Source organism: Lissotriton vulgaris, chromosome 2_1 (assembly GCF_964263255.1).
Source record: "Lissotriton vulgaris chromosome 2_1, aLisVul1.2, whole genome shotgun sequence".
Lineage (NCBI taxonomy): Eukaryota > Metazoa > Chordata > Amphibia > Caudata > Salamandridae > Lissotriton > Lissotriton vulgaris.
In genome coordinates, this window is record NC_141687.1 from 717,872,689 (window position 1) to 717,888,935 (window position 16,247).

A 16,247-nucleotide genomic window follows, 5' to 3' on the forward strand; every position below is an offset into this window, starting at 1 on the left:
TGTCTACCTCTCATCAGGACTCCGCATTCAATTCTTTGCCCCATCAAAGTTAAAGTCCAAAATAATTCAAAGTCTTTTTGCACCAAAAATTATTCAGTCCGACAGCATGTCGTGGTGCTTGAAAAATTCAGGAACCATCTTTTTCTCTCTTTTGTACCGGCTCTTTTATACCCTTTTCCCTAACTATCTAACAAAAATTTGAAAATATAGGGTCCACACTCATTTCTCATTGGTCAATTAGAGGGGTGGTGAAGATCACCTCATCTCCTCATTGTCCAAAATTTGCAATGTCATTTTCACATTTCTCACACGGTCAAAATTGTCCATTCCGCAATTTCATCATCTTGTCCTTGTATTTTATACATCATGTAGTTACAGCATGCATCTTTCCCAGGCTCACAAACTCAAGCATCTTTTGGCACAGCTCTGGTGGCTTAGGTCAAGCTGACCTTGACATCTACAGTCCGAGCACAGAATGTTCAAGCATCTCTCGCATACAGTCACGCATGCGTAGAGCCATATTTCTCGAAGTCCCGCATAAGCAGCGATTTTCGCACTAGGCCGCACGAGTCTCAATGGGAACTAATATAAAAACAAACACAACAGACATTAGAATTTAGAAATAAAGCCCTTCTGTTTACCTCCCGCCATTCTAATTTCCCATGTTAGGTGTTACCTAGTGGAAAGCGACGTAAATGCATTGTTTACTTACCAGATACGTTCCTTTTGCCACAAAATACACATTTAAAATATTAATGCAATGCTGTATTTTATCTTTAAAGCATTACCGCACTATATTTGTATGACTTCTTCACGTTATTAATACATTAAGGTTTGCAAATCAGCCAGTTAGTTTTCCCACGTGTACCTTTTCTGTGTATATTTCTTTTGTTGATTATCATGCTTCACATGGTTAACACATGTTATGGCTTGAAGAAATTAATTTTACAAGGGGGACAGACATTTTTGTCACTCCCCTGCTCCATCAACACCAAAAGCATTAATTACTCCGCATAAAAAAAGGAATGTCTGCATTACAACTCGAATAAGAATGGCCACTTCCATATGGGTAACAGGTGGACCAATAACATGTTGGTATATTCAGGCACCATTATATCATAATTTCCATTATTAACTTAACACGTGTTGTGCACCTCTGCAAAGCCTTGGACGCTTCCATTGGGATCTTTTCCCATGAAAATCTGACAGCAAGAAATTTCATGATGTACTTTGCACATGATTGATATAGACCCTTTTCGTAACTCATTCTGAATAGCACTCTTCTCCACAAAACATCTAGAACTATCCTTTCCCTCAGTCTTCCTAGTTCTCACAGGCTCTTGAACTCAGGCTACTTAGTTCACAGTTTCCTTTTACAGAGTTCTGAGTGAGATGATCCTCCAACCAGGACATAAGAATAATGTTGTAATCTCACTTAAAAAAAATTTATATCTATATGTAAGACATCCCCCTTTTCATGTTAACACTTATGAAGTAATTAAACCAACACTACTGTTGGTACATTCCTCCACTATTTCCCCCACACCTATTGTTCTGGTATTACCCACTGAAGATTCTGAGAGTGCATTTAGAATGTTGGCGGTCAGTTGCGACTTGCCAGTTCTTGCCAGTTATGTAGTGGCATAATGGGAACACCTTATGAAGAGTATAAACCTACCTTCTTAAACTAGGTGGCCTGATCTCGTCATTTCACACAACATTTGAAGCATAACTTGTCTACTCCCAGTTTGTAAGTTAATATGTTGGCCTAACATCTGGAAGATGTCAACATGTAAAGCGATAACAGCCTACTTTTTGAGAGGGTTCAAATAGTGATACACCTCTTTGTGCCTGTGTGTGAGGGGTGTGCCCTTTTCTAGCCCTTTGTGTTGGGAGGTCTATAAAAGGAAAAATGGATTAATCTGAAAATGTTCAATAGATTAGCTGGTGCCTCAGCCGTTAGAAAAGGGCAAGTAAATATAAGCTTGAAAGCTGCAGCTTTGAACTTGTTTTAATGCCTTATATCTTTTTTTCTGTTTGGCAGGGGCATCAAATTTTAAGATGAGACTATCCGGAGGGAGAGCTTATGTGTGATGAACACAGAAGAAAATCCTAACCCTAACAAATCTTCAAACAACCTGGCTTTCTCTTCTGTCCCAGTCAGGGTGATATGTGAGTTTGTGTTATGTAGACTTTGTTGTCTCTTGCCTTTTCGTCCCCCTACAAATATTATTTTTAGAATCTCACCTTGATTTGCAGCTATTGTATTGCACATTTTACTTGAATGAACTGCCAAAATCCCTACATTCATGGACGAGGACACCAAGTTCTCAAATTGGCATGTGGATCAACCAACCACCAGTACCATTGATGGTAAAAAATACTTTTCCAAAGAGGACTATACACATTCTGTGGAAAATGGATCTTCGCATTTGCATCAGCCACAAGATACGTGCCCCACAACCTTTGAAGAAAGCGAGCCCTCTACAGGTACAGTCTAAGGTCACGCATTTGTATGTTTTGTGTGGGTGCAACATATGAAACATAAAAAAAGGCAATCTCTCTAAGACAAGAGGACTGGGTTACCTAACCAGAATACCAGAAAAGTATCCTCATGGTAATGCTATTATTTATTTGAAGAGTTTTATATAGCGGGAACATGACCCTTGTGGGTATCCGAACGCTTTACAATTGTTAGAGAGGGTATAGTTATGCAATGATACATGTATAAAAATTAGAATAAATTAGAGCAATTCAAGATACAGAAACACCCCAAGAAGAGCGTGGTGACCTTTCACTGTTATGACCTATAGATTAAACAACACAATACCGTAATAAGCAAGTAGTAAAATTGATGTCATAATCTAGAACAGTACAGTCTGAGGCAACACACCAGCTAAGGGTGATATCATCTCAGTGTTAGGACAATTAAATCAGGCGTGACAAAAACATGAAAACAAGCAGTGATCATAATATCATATTCGAGGATAATACAGGATTCATCAGGCAGCATCCCCAATAAGGGAAGTGTCACTCAATATTGACACAGAAAAATCAAAAGAACAATAGTGGAACAGGCAAGTTAATTAAAGGTGTGGTTGATGTGTGTAGACTGCTTGGAAAGAGAGTTACCAGGGCCTAGGGCAGAAAATTGTTCCTGAGCAATAACTCCTTTCTTGAAGGATGGCGTTGAAGGGTTCATACTTAGTTTCCAGGGGAAGGGAGTTCCAAATTCTCTGTGTGATGCCAGAGAAGATTCTGTTATAGGTTTTCTTTTTATAGAATCTCTGAGGTTTCAGTAGTAAAGTGCTGGAGTTTCAAGAGGATCTCGGTCCTCTCAAATGTTCAAGCTTCTGAGCAAAGTAGCTTGAAGTGCCGAAGTGTAGAGCTTTGTGGGTCCTTCAAGCAATTTTTAATTTAATTCTTGCTTCATTGGGAACCAATTGAGAGATTTCAAATCAGGGATGATGTGATTGTTACTTTTTGATCCTGTGATGAGCCTTGCAGCAGAGTTAAGGGGAGTCCTTTTATTGGGGCTGTTTTGCATTTGGGCAAAGCGCAGAGGGTATCACTTCATAGTCCAACGTGGGAATCAATAGGGTATGGACGACAGACTTGAGGTCATTACGGGGGAGGAAGGGTTTTAATTTTCTTAAGATGTTCATTTAGTGGCAGCACGGTTGTGTTTCTGCATGTTAAGGTTCTTATCAAGAGTTGTGCACACGCTTATGGAATAAGTGGTTCTGAAGCTGGTTGGCTATTTATTATTTGTACTGACCTATAAATCTTCTTCACATTCATAACCTTTGTGTTTGACCTTCATTTCTACCTCAAGAGATTTTGCTACTATCTGTTGAGTCCTGACTTCAGGACCACTTATTCCATAAGCATGTGCACAGGACTTGTTTCTCTTCTGTTTGGTATAAGCCTTCCTACACCAGTACAGGGGTTGTTTGCCGTCTGGGTTTGTTTTCCCCTACCTGTCTTGCACCGCAAGTTTTGACACCTACAGACATACTCAGTGATCACACAGCCTTGAGCGCCACATTTTACTGTCCTCTCAATTCAAACCCAATCTCTTTATTCAATCTTATCAAGAGTTATTCCCCGTGATCTTTTTGAATCAATCATTTGTGGTAGGCATTTGAAGACTGTTAATTGCTTCATTCATTCATTAATGATGGGAGACTGGCTGGGGGGGCACTTAGGAGGACTTTTAGTTTGATTGAGTTGAGTTTGAGGTAGTTGCATGTTAGCAAATTTTGGTTGTTTAGAGTTTAATATCGTCAGCGTACATGTGACAATGGATGTTAGATGAACTTAGCATTTCTGTTAGTGGCTCCATGAACAAGTAAAAGAGAGTAGGTGAGAGGGAGGACCCATGAGAAACACCCAATGTGACTGGAGCATTTTAGACAGGGACTGATTTACCTTGACTATTTGCATTCTGTTATGGAGAAACAAGGTGAACTTATTTTAGGACAGAACCTGAGATTCCCATCCTATGATCCAATATGCCGAGTAGGTAGTCATGCTTAACTGTATTGAATGTGGAAGATAGGTCAAGGAGAATTTAGAGGCACGATTCATTATGATCTAGCATTTTTAGCATTTTTTGCGTATCATCCACTATGTGTGTAAGGACCGATTCAGTGCCGTGCCCCGGGCGGAAGCATGATTGGAATCGTTCAAGAAGACAGAATTGTTCAATGTGGTTACATAGTTGGACATGTGCACATTCTTCAAGGAGCTTCGCCAGAGTTGGGATATGGAGATGGGGCTAACATTGCTTAGGTCTGTTTGATCTGCTGATTTTGCTTTTTTACGATAGGTGTGATCTGCCAAGACTTTAGGCAATTCGGCAGGGTGCCTTGACGTAGTGATGCATTTACCATCTTGGTCCAAAGTGGGAGTTTCTACACTTTGAGCTCCTTAAAGAAGTTGGTGGCAAGAGGGTCATTAAAGTGGTTTGAAATCTGATAGAATTTTAAGACTGGCGAGTTCCTTAATGATATTGAAAGAATTCCATGTAGAGTTACTTTTGAGAACGTGTCCTGGACAACAAGATGGCACCACAGTCATGGAGGCGGGAAGGCTAGGGTGATGTAAGGTAGGATCATGCCCCAGTGCATTCTGCAAGTCCGTTCTAATGTGATCAGTCTTCTCAAGGAAGAAGGAGGCAAAATCTACACAATTAGGAAGTGGATTAGATCCAGAGGGGGAAGAGTCTGGCGGGCCAAACGATTGAAGTTTAACAATCTCAAATGTTTTTAGGTTGATTTTAGCTTGGTCGAGTTGATTTCTGAAGAAATTTGATTTCTCGTTTCTGATGCTTTTGTAATATGTATCCCTCAGTGACCTCAGATGTTTGAGGTGTTTAAGGGAAAGTTAGGATCTCCATCTTCATACGGCTAGTCTCAAGTTGCGTCTTTCAGTATTGAGTCTACCATTATACCATGGTTAAGAGTTTTTGGTGGATAATCTTTTTAGCTATAGGAGTGCTATTGGGTCTAGAATATAAGAAACGTAAATTATGCAAGATAAACACTCACCAGTCCACTTACACTCACTGTATGTAACCTGTGCAAAAGAATTCATTATTTATCATGTCACCAATCTAAAATGTATAATTTTCTATTTAAAAGAAGTGTTTGAAAAAGGAAAATCGTTCTTGTAAAAAAAAAGTATGTCAGTCGGGAAATCATGGGTCCATATCTTTTGCATTGCATAAAAATCGGAATCATTAAATGAGCTAATCCGTGTTTAAGAATCATTCCAATTTGCTAATACTGTCATTGTACAATTATTCAGGCAAATTGTGGACTTAAAATTGTCAATGCATTTCTGTGAAGGAAAGTAGTTCAGGGGAAACAGGAAAGTCAGGCTGGAACAGGTGTGACAGACAAAGATCCATGGAGGGAGGAGGCAGGGAGGGGAAAGAAACACAACGGGGAGACAAGGGAAACAGTGTCCGAGGTCCTGCTGGGTAGGTGACTGCCGAGGGGTGAACCAGAGCCAAATTCCTCTATAGCTGCAAAGGACAGCTCCACCTGTCATCGGCCAAGCTTGCTCGGGCACCGCAGTTCGTAAAAAAGGTTCTGGATTCCATACATAAAACATATAGACCACAAAATGCAACATGTAAAACCGATCTGAAAACAGAAAAGGCACACTTATAATCATCACCAACATAGTTTTTCATCAGTTCGCTATTTCATGTTCTATTTTACGTTCATCCCCACATTGAGAAGTAAAAAACATTCAACCCTTCTATGGTTTTGCACAGAAAAACCCAAGTGCCATACATTATTCACAATCTCTACAATCTCTTTTGTAAACTACTATTACCTTCCATAAAAGGAAATGATTTATTATATTTCATTCCATGCCTTGCATTGATCTTTTGCAGTATTTCACATAGGATGGTGTATGTTGTTTTGTTGGAGTTTGGTTGTGTGTAGTAGAGACATTAGGTGTTTAGTTTCTAAATGGTTTTGGGGCTAGTGTGAAAATGTAAATGCGCTTGATCTGGAATGAATGATTGGCAGCATTTGTAAGGCGCAACGGGCAGCCAGAGGCTTCATAACGCTAGACATGACTGAGAATAAACCAAAAGGCTCTAGATCCTAAGTAGAATAAATGAGTTTTCAAGGCCTTTCTAAAAGATTGAGGATTTTTTCATAAGAGGAGAAAAGAGCGGGCCGGCTTTCCACCGAGTGGGAACGACAACTCTGAAGGATGGTGTGCCCACTCTTGCCTTAGCAAAGCATCAACCCGTCAATGCTTGCTGGATCGAATAAAACGATTCAAAAAGTTACTAGAGAGCAACTTGTGAAAAGCCAAGGACTGTGTGTATAATATGCTTATTATTATTATTATTATTATTATTATATTATTATTATATTTAAATGTGTAAAGCGCTCAGCTACCCGTAAGTTTCCCGGCGCTAACTCAACAATCGGAGAGGGGAGGTCAGAGGGGAGGAAACTTACAAGTTAAATAACCAATGTTTCACTTGTTTGCGAAATCTAAGATAATTAGGTTCTTTTCTTAGCTGAACGGGAAGAGAGTTCCAGAGTGAAGGGGCAAGCCAGGCAAAGGAGCGGCCTCCCATTCTGGCTTTTTGATTCTAGGCACTGAGAAAAGGTGTTGGCTGGAAGAACGCAACGTGTGGGGGGACAGTGAGGATGAACCAAAGATGTGAGATATGGTGGGGCAGAACCGTTGTTTATTTTGTGCATAATGCAGAGTGCTTTGAATTTCGAGCGATTTTCAATGCGTAACCAGTGAAGTGTGCGCAGGGAGTTGGAGGTGGGGGCGGTATTGGGTAGTTTGCAGAGAAGTCGTGCCGCCATATTCTGAATGGTTTGAAGTTTTTGGGTTACCTCTTTGCTGGCGCCCAAGAGAAGGATGTTACTGTAGTCCAGTCTGGAAATAATTAGAGCTTGCACAACAGTCTTCTGGGTATCCACAGGCAGCATCCAGATGATTTTACACAGCCATTTGATGATTGTGATACAGGTGGAGGAAGTTTTGATCACATGGCTTTTCATGGATAGCTGATCGTCAAAGAGCACTCCTAAATTGCAAGCTGATTTAGAGGGAGAGGGTGGAGTGCCCATTTGGGTGGGCCAGTGTTTGGGTCCCCATAGAGTGGTATTATGTCCAAACAGAAGAAGTTCTGTTTTCCCCCCATTCAGTTGGAGTTTGTTGTCCAGCATCCAGGCTGCGATGTTGCTCAGTCCTGAACATAGGGCGGATGAGGGGGCATGAGGGTCTGAGGATAGGGAGTAGATGATCTGGGTGTCATCTGCGTAGGAGTAAATTGTGAGCCCAGCTTGCTCCGCAATGGTAGCCAGAGGTCTGACGTATAAATTGAAGAGCATGGGGCTCAAGATGGAACCTTGTGGTACTCCATACACAGATGTAAAGGTTTGGGAGGTAGAAGAGGAAGAGAAAACTTGGAAGGTGCGGTTGGATAGGAAGCTAATAAGCCAGTTGAGAGCAGAGCCGGTGATGCCCGATGAACGGAGGGCGTAAACGAGGATGGGATGGGAAACCGTGTCAAATGCGGCACTCAAATCCAGCACGATGAGTGCCACGGTTTCCCCCCTGTCAACTCGGAAGCAGATGTTTTCTGAGACTCCCAGCAAGGTGGATTCCGTTGAGAAACCGGCTCTGAAACCTGACTGTGAAGGATGTAAGATTCCATTAAGCTCAACATGGGTGGAAGGTTGAGAGTTGATATGTTTTTCTAAAATCTTAGAAAATACTGGGATAAGTGAGATGGGGCGAAAATTGGCTAGAATGCTGGGATCAGCGTTAGCCTTTTTTAGTAGAGGCATTATCATCGCATGTTTCCATGCGGGGGGTACCGTAGCTTCTTTGAGGGAGGAGTTTAGAAGCTCCATGATGAGTTCAAGGGTGGCGTTGTCCAGTTTTTTTAGAATTTGGGGAGGAATGGGATCCAGTGGGGAACCGGATTTGATTTTGCTGATATCAGAGAGGGTCTCGATGTGGGGTGGATCCCATGTGTCAATCAGCGGAGCGGTAGGAGCACAGGTATCAGATGTGAGCATAGAGTCACAAGAGGGCGTGAGTGAAGAGGAGGGGGTCGGTAAGGAGTGATTGGGGCTGTAGTCATCTAATGTCTCTTGCTCGAGGGATGGGGTTGGGGCCAGTGAATTGGGTGAAGTAGAACAGTGGGATGAGATGCCAAAATTGGAGTAGATGGTGTTGATTTTGGCGATGAAGAATTCGGCTAATGAGTTGCATTGAGATGTATTAAGACAGGGAGCTTTGGGCTGGCAAAGTGCTCCCGAAAGTTTTTGCACTACCTTGAAGAGTGTCTTTGTGCGATTTTGTGCTTCAAGGATAGTGTGGTTGACATATTCAGCTTTGGCATCTTTACATAGGGAGTGGTATTTTTTTAGAGCGGCTTTATAGCTTTGTTTAGAGCATGAGTCATATTTTATGCGCTATTTGCGCTCTAGATTTTTACAAATGTTTTTTTCTTTTTTTAGGGCTTCAGTGAACCAGGGTGCAGGTGGGTTATGCTAATTGTGCGATAGCATGCGTAGAGGTAGGCATGCATCGGCGGCCTGTGTAAGCCAGATGTTTATAGCGGCAGACGTTGCAATGCTGGTGTCTTCCATGAAAGGTCTAGTATTTTCGAGGCAGGTGTTAAATTTATTTAAGTCCAATTTCTGTGGGGTTGTGGGAGTTGTTAAGTTGCTGACCTAATTCGATAGTAAATGTCACCATATAATGGTCAGACCATATTATGGGTGAGGGAGCCTTACAGTCAATGGCCTCCAGGTTAGAAAAGATGGGGTCTAGAAGGTTCCCTGCTTTGTGCGTGGGGCCAGAGTTATGTAAAGAAATGTTTAAAGCAGCCAAATCTTGTAAAAGGTTGCTGCTGACAGTGCATGAGGGGTCATTCAGGTGCAGATTTAGATCGCCAAAAATGGAACAGTTTGTTGAGGTCTGAATTAGTGGTGCTAGATGTTCAGGAAGGGAGGCTGCCCTGGGGGGCGGTAGATCAAAAGCCCAGATAGTGTAAATTTGGGGGAGAGAGAGCGCTTGAACAAACCGGCCTCACAGTTAGGTATTGCAGAGTCTTCCCATTTGCAGGAGTGTAATCTATTGTAGATTATGGCTATACCTCCACCTTCTTTCTTAGGTCTGTTTTTCCCCACATAGGTGTAATTGTCGGGGAGAGCGGCTGCAATATCTGGGCCAGAGTGATCTTTAAGCCATGTCTCTGTGAGAAAAAGAGCTGCGGGTTTTTCCGAGACAAGAAGATCGAAGATTTCTTTTCTATGTTTACCTAGTGATCTACAGTTAAGACTGATCAGCGTCCTGGTTAGAGTCAGATCTGCAACCGTAGGTTTGGAACATACGGAAGGGAAGTTTGAGGTGGCTATGTTAGTTGTGGAAGGGAGGGAGGTAAGATGAAGCAGGCAAGTCTGGCAAGTTCTTGGGGCGCAGTGAGGGTTCAGGATAGTGAATAAACGGTAGCATTAAGATGTACATTGAATATGTTTTTCAACTGGAAACCTTTGTAAAGAATGATGCAGTTAAGAGGCCTGGTCTAATTTGTGTAGGTTAAAAATGAAATAGATTTACAGAAAAATTCTGTTTCACCTGTAGCCTGCGCAAGCTTTTTTTTTTTTTTTTTTTTTTTTTTTCTTCTTTTTTTAACCTCATATTGCGGTAAGAATGTGAATAATAAGGTGTTCGGGGGAATTGACGGTCTGTTCGAGTTATATGCCTTCACTGCCCCAAAACTTTGCTAAGTATCCAAAGGGGAGTTTCCCAACTTTTTCTCAAGACCTGTCAAACTTCTCCATTTCACCCTTATCCAGCACAATAATTCCAAGGATCTGTGATGAGCTAGCCCAGGAGATTATTGTCTCCGCTTTAATCATTGGTAAACAAAAAAAAAAGAAAAAAAAGAGAAAAAGAAAAAAAAAGAAAAAAAAAGAGAAGCACTAATCAAGACACAAGAATAAGGGTCTTGGTATTTACTCGGGTGTAAAAAAAATGTACCCATATATCCCAATACTGCATTCTTTTTGTACTAATCCCTTTCCTATCCAACCTGCATACCCTAATTACAGAATTTAACCAGTCCTCATATGATGGAGGTGTCGGTTTTATCCAGTTTATACAGATCTCTCTGCGTGCCAATAATATCAGTGTGAACAACAGCTTTTCCTGATGTTTACTTAGTGTAATGGTGTTTGAAGCGATCCCGAAAATAATTAAAGAGGTACTTACAGTTATTGGGGTTCTCATTAGAGCCGAGAGTGTCTTACCAATTTCTTGCCAAAATTGCGCGAGACCCGGGCAATTTTGAAACATGTGGGTATCATCTGCCTTTTCTTCGCCACATTTACTGCAGGCCTTTATTGATGCGCCTTTGAGCCTTGATAATCTCTTTGGAGTCCAATACGCTCTATGTATTGAGAACAAATGATTTCTTTTTAGAGCAGCGGGTTTTACACGTTCCCAACATAGTTCAGAGGATTTTTTCCACATCATCTTTAAATCGATTTCTTCGTTGGTAAACTCTCTTCTCCATATTTTTTCCGATATTGATTGATCTTCTTCTCCAGCTTCAATTAACGCCCAATACCATTTTGATATTTCTTTTGTTATTATGGCTTCCTTTGTCATTTCCTTTTCAAAGTTTCCTGGGTCTGTTGTTTCTCTTGGGATAGCATTAGCCCAACTCTTCAGTTGGTAATATTTAAACTTCGACACTTTCCCTCCCGTTATTGTATGTAGATGTTCCCATGATATTAATTCATTTTCACATAAAAGTTGTCCCCATTTTTCAAAACCTAGCTGTCTAATTACACTGGATAATGCATCTTTAAGGCATTCCGGTGTTCCAGGTGAGTCCCAAATTGGGGCCATATTGCTGTAGTATGGGATCCTCAAAATATTTCTAAATTGCGTCCATAGTTTGACCGCATTAGTTAATAGCTTCAATTTTATTTTCTTAAAAAATTTTGGATGGCCAAATTTGAAAAGGAAATAGTCTTCTCCATTCGTGATATGTTGAAGAAAACTTGGGAAATTACCGTGTTTCATTAGTAACGTTCTGAAGTTTTTAAACTGAAAAGCCCTGCAGTACTCAATAATGTCTGGACTTGCAATGCCCCCTTGATTCTTCCTTCTCCTGAGTTTGTTCCAAGCAATTCTTGTGCTTTTTTTCGACCAAATAAAACTGGATAATTCTCCTTGTATTTTCTTTAGGGCAGCTTTATTAAACTCCAACGGAATTGTATTAAAAAGGTATGTAAATTTGGGGATGATGGTCATTTTTACTGCGTTTGATTTACCCAAAAAGTTTAGTGGTAGACCAGACCATGTTTTAAGAAGACTTCTCATTTCTTTTGCTACTATATTTAAATTTAGTTGGGGAATTTTATTCAGATCTTCAGTTAGCATGATCCCTAAGTATCTTATTTTTTCCTTTGAGAAGGCAGGTTTTGTCGTGCAGTTCCAACTCATTGCCTCTGTTTTATTAATATTTATTAAGTAGCCTGAGACCCTGCCAAAATTATTCATTAATTCCTTAATTGGTAATTCTGAGTTATTGTAGTTATCTGTGAACACCATAAGGTCATCTGCATATAAGGCCACTTTTTTTCCCCAATTTTTGTATTTAAAAGGTGTTATTTTGATATGGTTTCTGATTGAGCAAGCTAACGGTTCAATATATAAATTGAAAAGTAGTGGCGACAAAGGACAGCCTTGCCTCGTACCCCTCTGAATAGTGATGTTACTTGTCAAACCCCCGTTTACTAATATATTTGCTCTAGGGTTGGAGTAAATTTCCTTCACCATGTGACTAAAATTACTTCCCAGATTATTTTTTTCTATGACATTGTTTAAAAATTGCCAGTTTACGCAATCAAAGGCTTTTGCCGCATCATAAGTGATGATCGTGAGGGGTAACTGTTCTGATATAGCTACATCTATTGTCGCAATTAATTCATGTGTTATTTCTTGAATTTGTCTGCCCTTTATGAAACCCTTCTGGTCCCGATCAATCAAATTCGGCATTAGCTTTGATAATCTTTTTGCTATTATGTTCATAAATAATTTATAGTCACAATTAAGTAGAGATATTGGTCTGTAAGACTCACAGGTTTTTGGATTTTTCCCCGGTTTTAATATGAGACTTATTGTGGCATCATTCCATGAATCAGGGATTTTTTCATGCTCCATGTATATCTTATTCATGACTTTTGTCAAGTGCTCAGTTAAAGGATCTTTTAAAGCAATGTAGAATTCGTTGGGTAGAGCATCCGGACCTGCCGCTTTACCCTTCTTTAGGCTTCCTATTGCAGATCTAACTTCTTCAGGTGTTATATCAATATTTAAGGAAACTATTTCCTCTTCTGTTAGATTTGGCATTATTATTCCTTCTAGATATTCCTTAATTAACTCAGTTGATGGATTTATATCCTCTTTATATATTGTTGAAAAGAAATCTGCAAATTCTTGTCTAATTTCAGAGTCGTCTTCACATAATGCTGATTGGTCTTTGGTATACACGGATAGTATAGTATTCCTTGTCTGGTCTGTTTTCAACTTCCACGCTAACATTTTCCCGCATCCTTCCCCATATTCGTGTTTAGCCAATTTACTGTTCTCCCATTTCTCTTGTACTATATTCTCCAGGTAATCTGTTAGGGTCTCTTTTAACTTACATAACCTCTCAGTTAGTCTTTCATTAGAAGACGGTGAAAGGCTGGCTCCCAGTTGTGATTCTGTTTCCTTAATTTCTGACTCCAATTTTTTTATGTCGGTTTTTCTTCCCTTGTTTTTGTGTGCACCCAGGCTAAGTAATTGTCCTCTTATCACCGCTTTGTACGTATCCCATTTGATTCTTACAGAGGATTCTTCACCATTATCTGCAAAATAGTTAGTTGTTGATCTTAGCAGTTGATCCACACTTTCATCCGTTGTTAGAATTGATCGATCCAGGGTCCATCTAGTCGGAGTTAGACTTTGTGTAAATAGGATTTTTAATTGGACAGCCGAATGATCCGATAAGTGAGCTGGATGATGTTCGATGCTTTGGACCTTATCTCGAAGTAAGTTGCTTATTAGGAAAAAATCTATCCTGGATTTATGTCCTAATTTTTTATTGTGGAATGTAAACGGGTATGTCTTTTCCCCTTTTTGTTTCCACATGTCGTCCATGTTTAGATCTCTTTTGAAAATCTCCAACCATTCCCTCATCTTTGGTGAATTCCTTTGTTTAGACGGAGGTTGCCTATCTACGGTCGGGTCTAATATTATGTTATAGTCTCCTCCTAAGATTACTGGGACAGTGGATGTTATTAATTCTGAGTATAGTTTCTTAAGAGTCGCCGGGTCGTCAATATTTGGGCCATAATATCCTGCTATCATAAGTGTGGAGCCTAATATTCTTATTTTGGCCATTGCCCATCTTCCCTTTTTATCAACTTCTTCTGATTCCAGTTTAGCATTCAGTGATTTTTTTATGATAATTGCTACTCCTTTTATATTGCAGTCTTGTGAAGTATGAACGCTTGAGCCAATCCAGTGTAGGTTTTTCACTATTTGAGACCACTCTGATTTTATTAAGTGAGTTTCTTGAAGAATAATTATCTCACTTTCTACCTCTTTCAAATACTCCAAAATTCTTCTTCTTCTCTTGGGAGTCCTCAAACCGTTAACATTCCATGAAAGTATTTTTATCGTCTTTTCTTTTGCCATTCCGTTTTTGTAAAGAAAAATTTAGTTAAAAGATTGAAAAGGTTAAAGAGAAAAAAGGACCATCTTGTCCCCATTGAAAACCTTTGTTTACCAGATTTGAGGTTATTTTTTTTGTTTTTTTTCCCTATTTTGCTCCCCACCCACTTATGATTATATCTTACGTGTTCACTGTACAGTGTGATCAAGTCGTCCCACCCTGAGGAAGTCTCCCTTCTTCTTTTTTCAGGTGGTATTTTCCACCCTTTTCGGGCTCCGCTACGCCAGCCTTCTTATTGAATAATAAGTGCTTGTTATGCCTTCACTTTCCCTTTTCATTTAACTGTTTGGCTTTTAAATCTGTTTTGTCTTTTGCTAACCAAAGAGTTATTTCAGTTTCTCCTACAATTTCATTAAACTTGATTCATCTTGTCAATTTCAATTTGGTCTTTTATCAACTGGATGAGGTTTTCTACCTCTTTTGGCTCTCTTAAGTTGTGCATCTTGTTTCTCCACATTATTCTTAAGGCAGCTGGGAATTTCAGTTGAACATTTGCCCCCAGACTTTTTAATTCTTGCATGTATTGCCCCAGCTCCCATTGCCTGTCTTGTGTGGCTTTACATATATCAGACCTGACGCGAAATGACCAGTTATCTTTGTTAAAAGATCCGCTTTTTAGTCCCTCATTGAGTAATCTTTCCTTCAGAGAATAAGTCCTGAAATTTATTAGTATTTTCCTTGGGGCTTTTCGATCCTTACTTTTTCTAAAAGGATCCCTATGTACCCGCTGAATATCTGTTGATAGCTCACAGTCCTTAACCCAGGGAAAGAACTCCTCTAGCAGAGATATAACATATGATTTTATATCTGACCCTTCCAGATTTTCAGGAATGTTCAGTAGTCTGAGGTTATTGCGTCTTCCTTGATTTTCCAAGGACTCAAGTTTTTCTTTGATGGCTCTCTCACTATCTTTTATCTGTCGTATTTCTCTTTGGTTTGCATCTACTTTTTTAGTTAAGGAGCCAATCTCATTTTCCACAGCCGTTACCCGTACTCCTAAATCATTTAATTTCTGATCAAGGTTTTCAACTACTTCTTGAATTTTAGTTTGATTCCCTTCTGATATTGAGAATTTGCTGGCCCGATTGCAGGTGTTTTTAGAATCTAGTCATTAATTGCTCGCTGTGAAGAGATTTCTTTAAAATTTTAAGTTGTAGGAATTTTGAGGAAAATACATAATATATTTGTAGAGCCAACGTAAGCTCTTTTTCAAGCAAAAACCCTTTACTGTATCCACGGCCACTAGTAGAGAACCAAGGTTAATTGGCTAATATATGAGGACTAGGGATTATTTCTGACTAGTAATGAGTCTTCAGTCTGGGATCCATTTACTCTCAGAAACTTCATCCAATGTAGTGTTTCTGAAAGGCACCCTGTTAGATTCACTTGAATACCCCGTTCCAGTTTATCAATTCGTAATGTAAGATGGATATCTTTTGCTTGACAAGGCACTAACCATAGGAGAGGTACACTGCTATGCGTAGGGTAAGCTTGGGATCTTGCGTTTCTACCTCTGATATACTTTCATCAGTCCAGATCAAAAAACTAGACCAGTGCAAACTGCTCTTACGTTTTTGTGCTGGGAATCTGGTAATTCTTACCCAAAAAGTTCTCTGTTTTTTTTTATCTCCTCGTGAAACTATATTAGCCAAAACACCTGACTTGTTTGCTGTATTGTTAAGCTTTCTAGACACCATTAGTAGCCTTTGTCCTACCTGGAATACTCTCACAGCTTTAGCTAAATCTCAGGCAAGAGTCTTTGGGTCTTCCTTAGTTTTTGTGGCACAATTCATCACAACTAAAATTGCACCCAGTTGGTAAAGAATGTAGGCTCTTTCTTTCCCTGTTCTAGCAGCATATTTAATTTCCTCAAACCTCATTCCTGTACCCCCGGGGTACTCAAAGTATGGCCTGGGAGCTGCATGCAGCCCTCCTGACCTTCACT

The 16,247-nt window shown here is 39.9% G+C and overlaps 1 protein-coding gene across 1 annotated transcript in view; it reads left to right on the forward strand.

Annotated features, from left to right (window-relative positions):
• Positions 1–16,247, forward strand: part of LOC147731035 (uncharacterized) — a 212,417-nt gene that overhangs the window by 48,752 nt on the left and 147,418 nt on the right. Inside the window, exon 2 of the mRNA XM_086958670.1 lies at positions 2,045–2,490. Coding sequence (XP_086814796.1) covers positions 2,310–2,490 — 181 coding nt within the window. The 5' untranslated portion in view covers positions 2,045–2,309. The remainder of the gene's footprint in view (positions 1–2,044; positions 2,491–16,247) is intronic.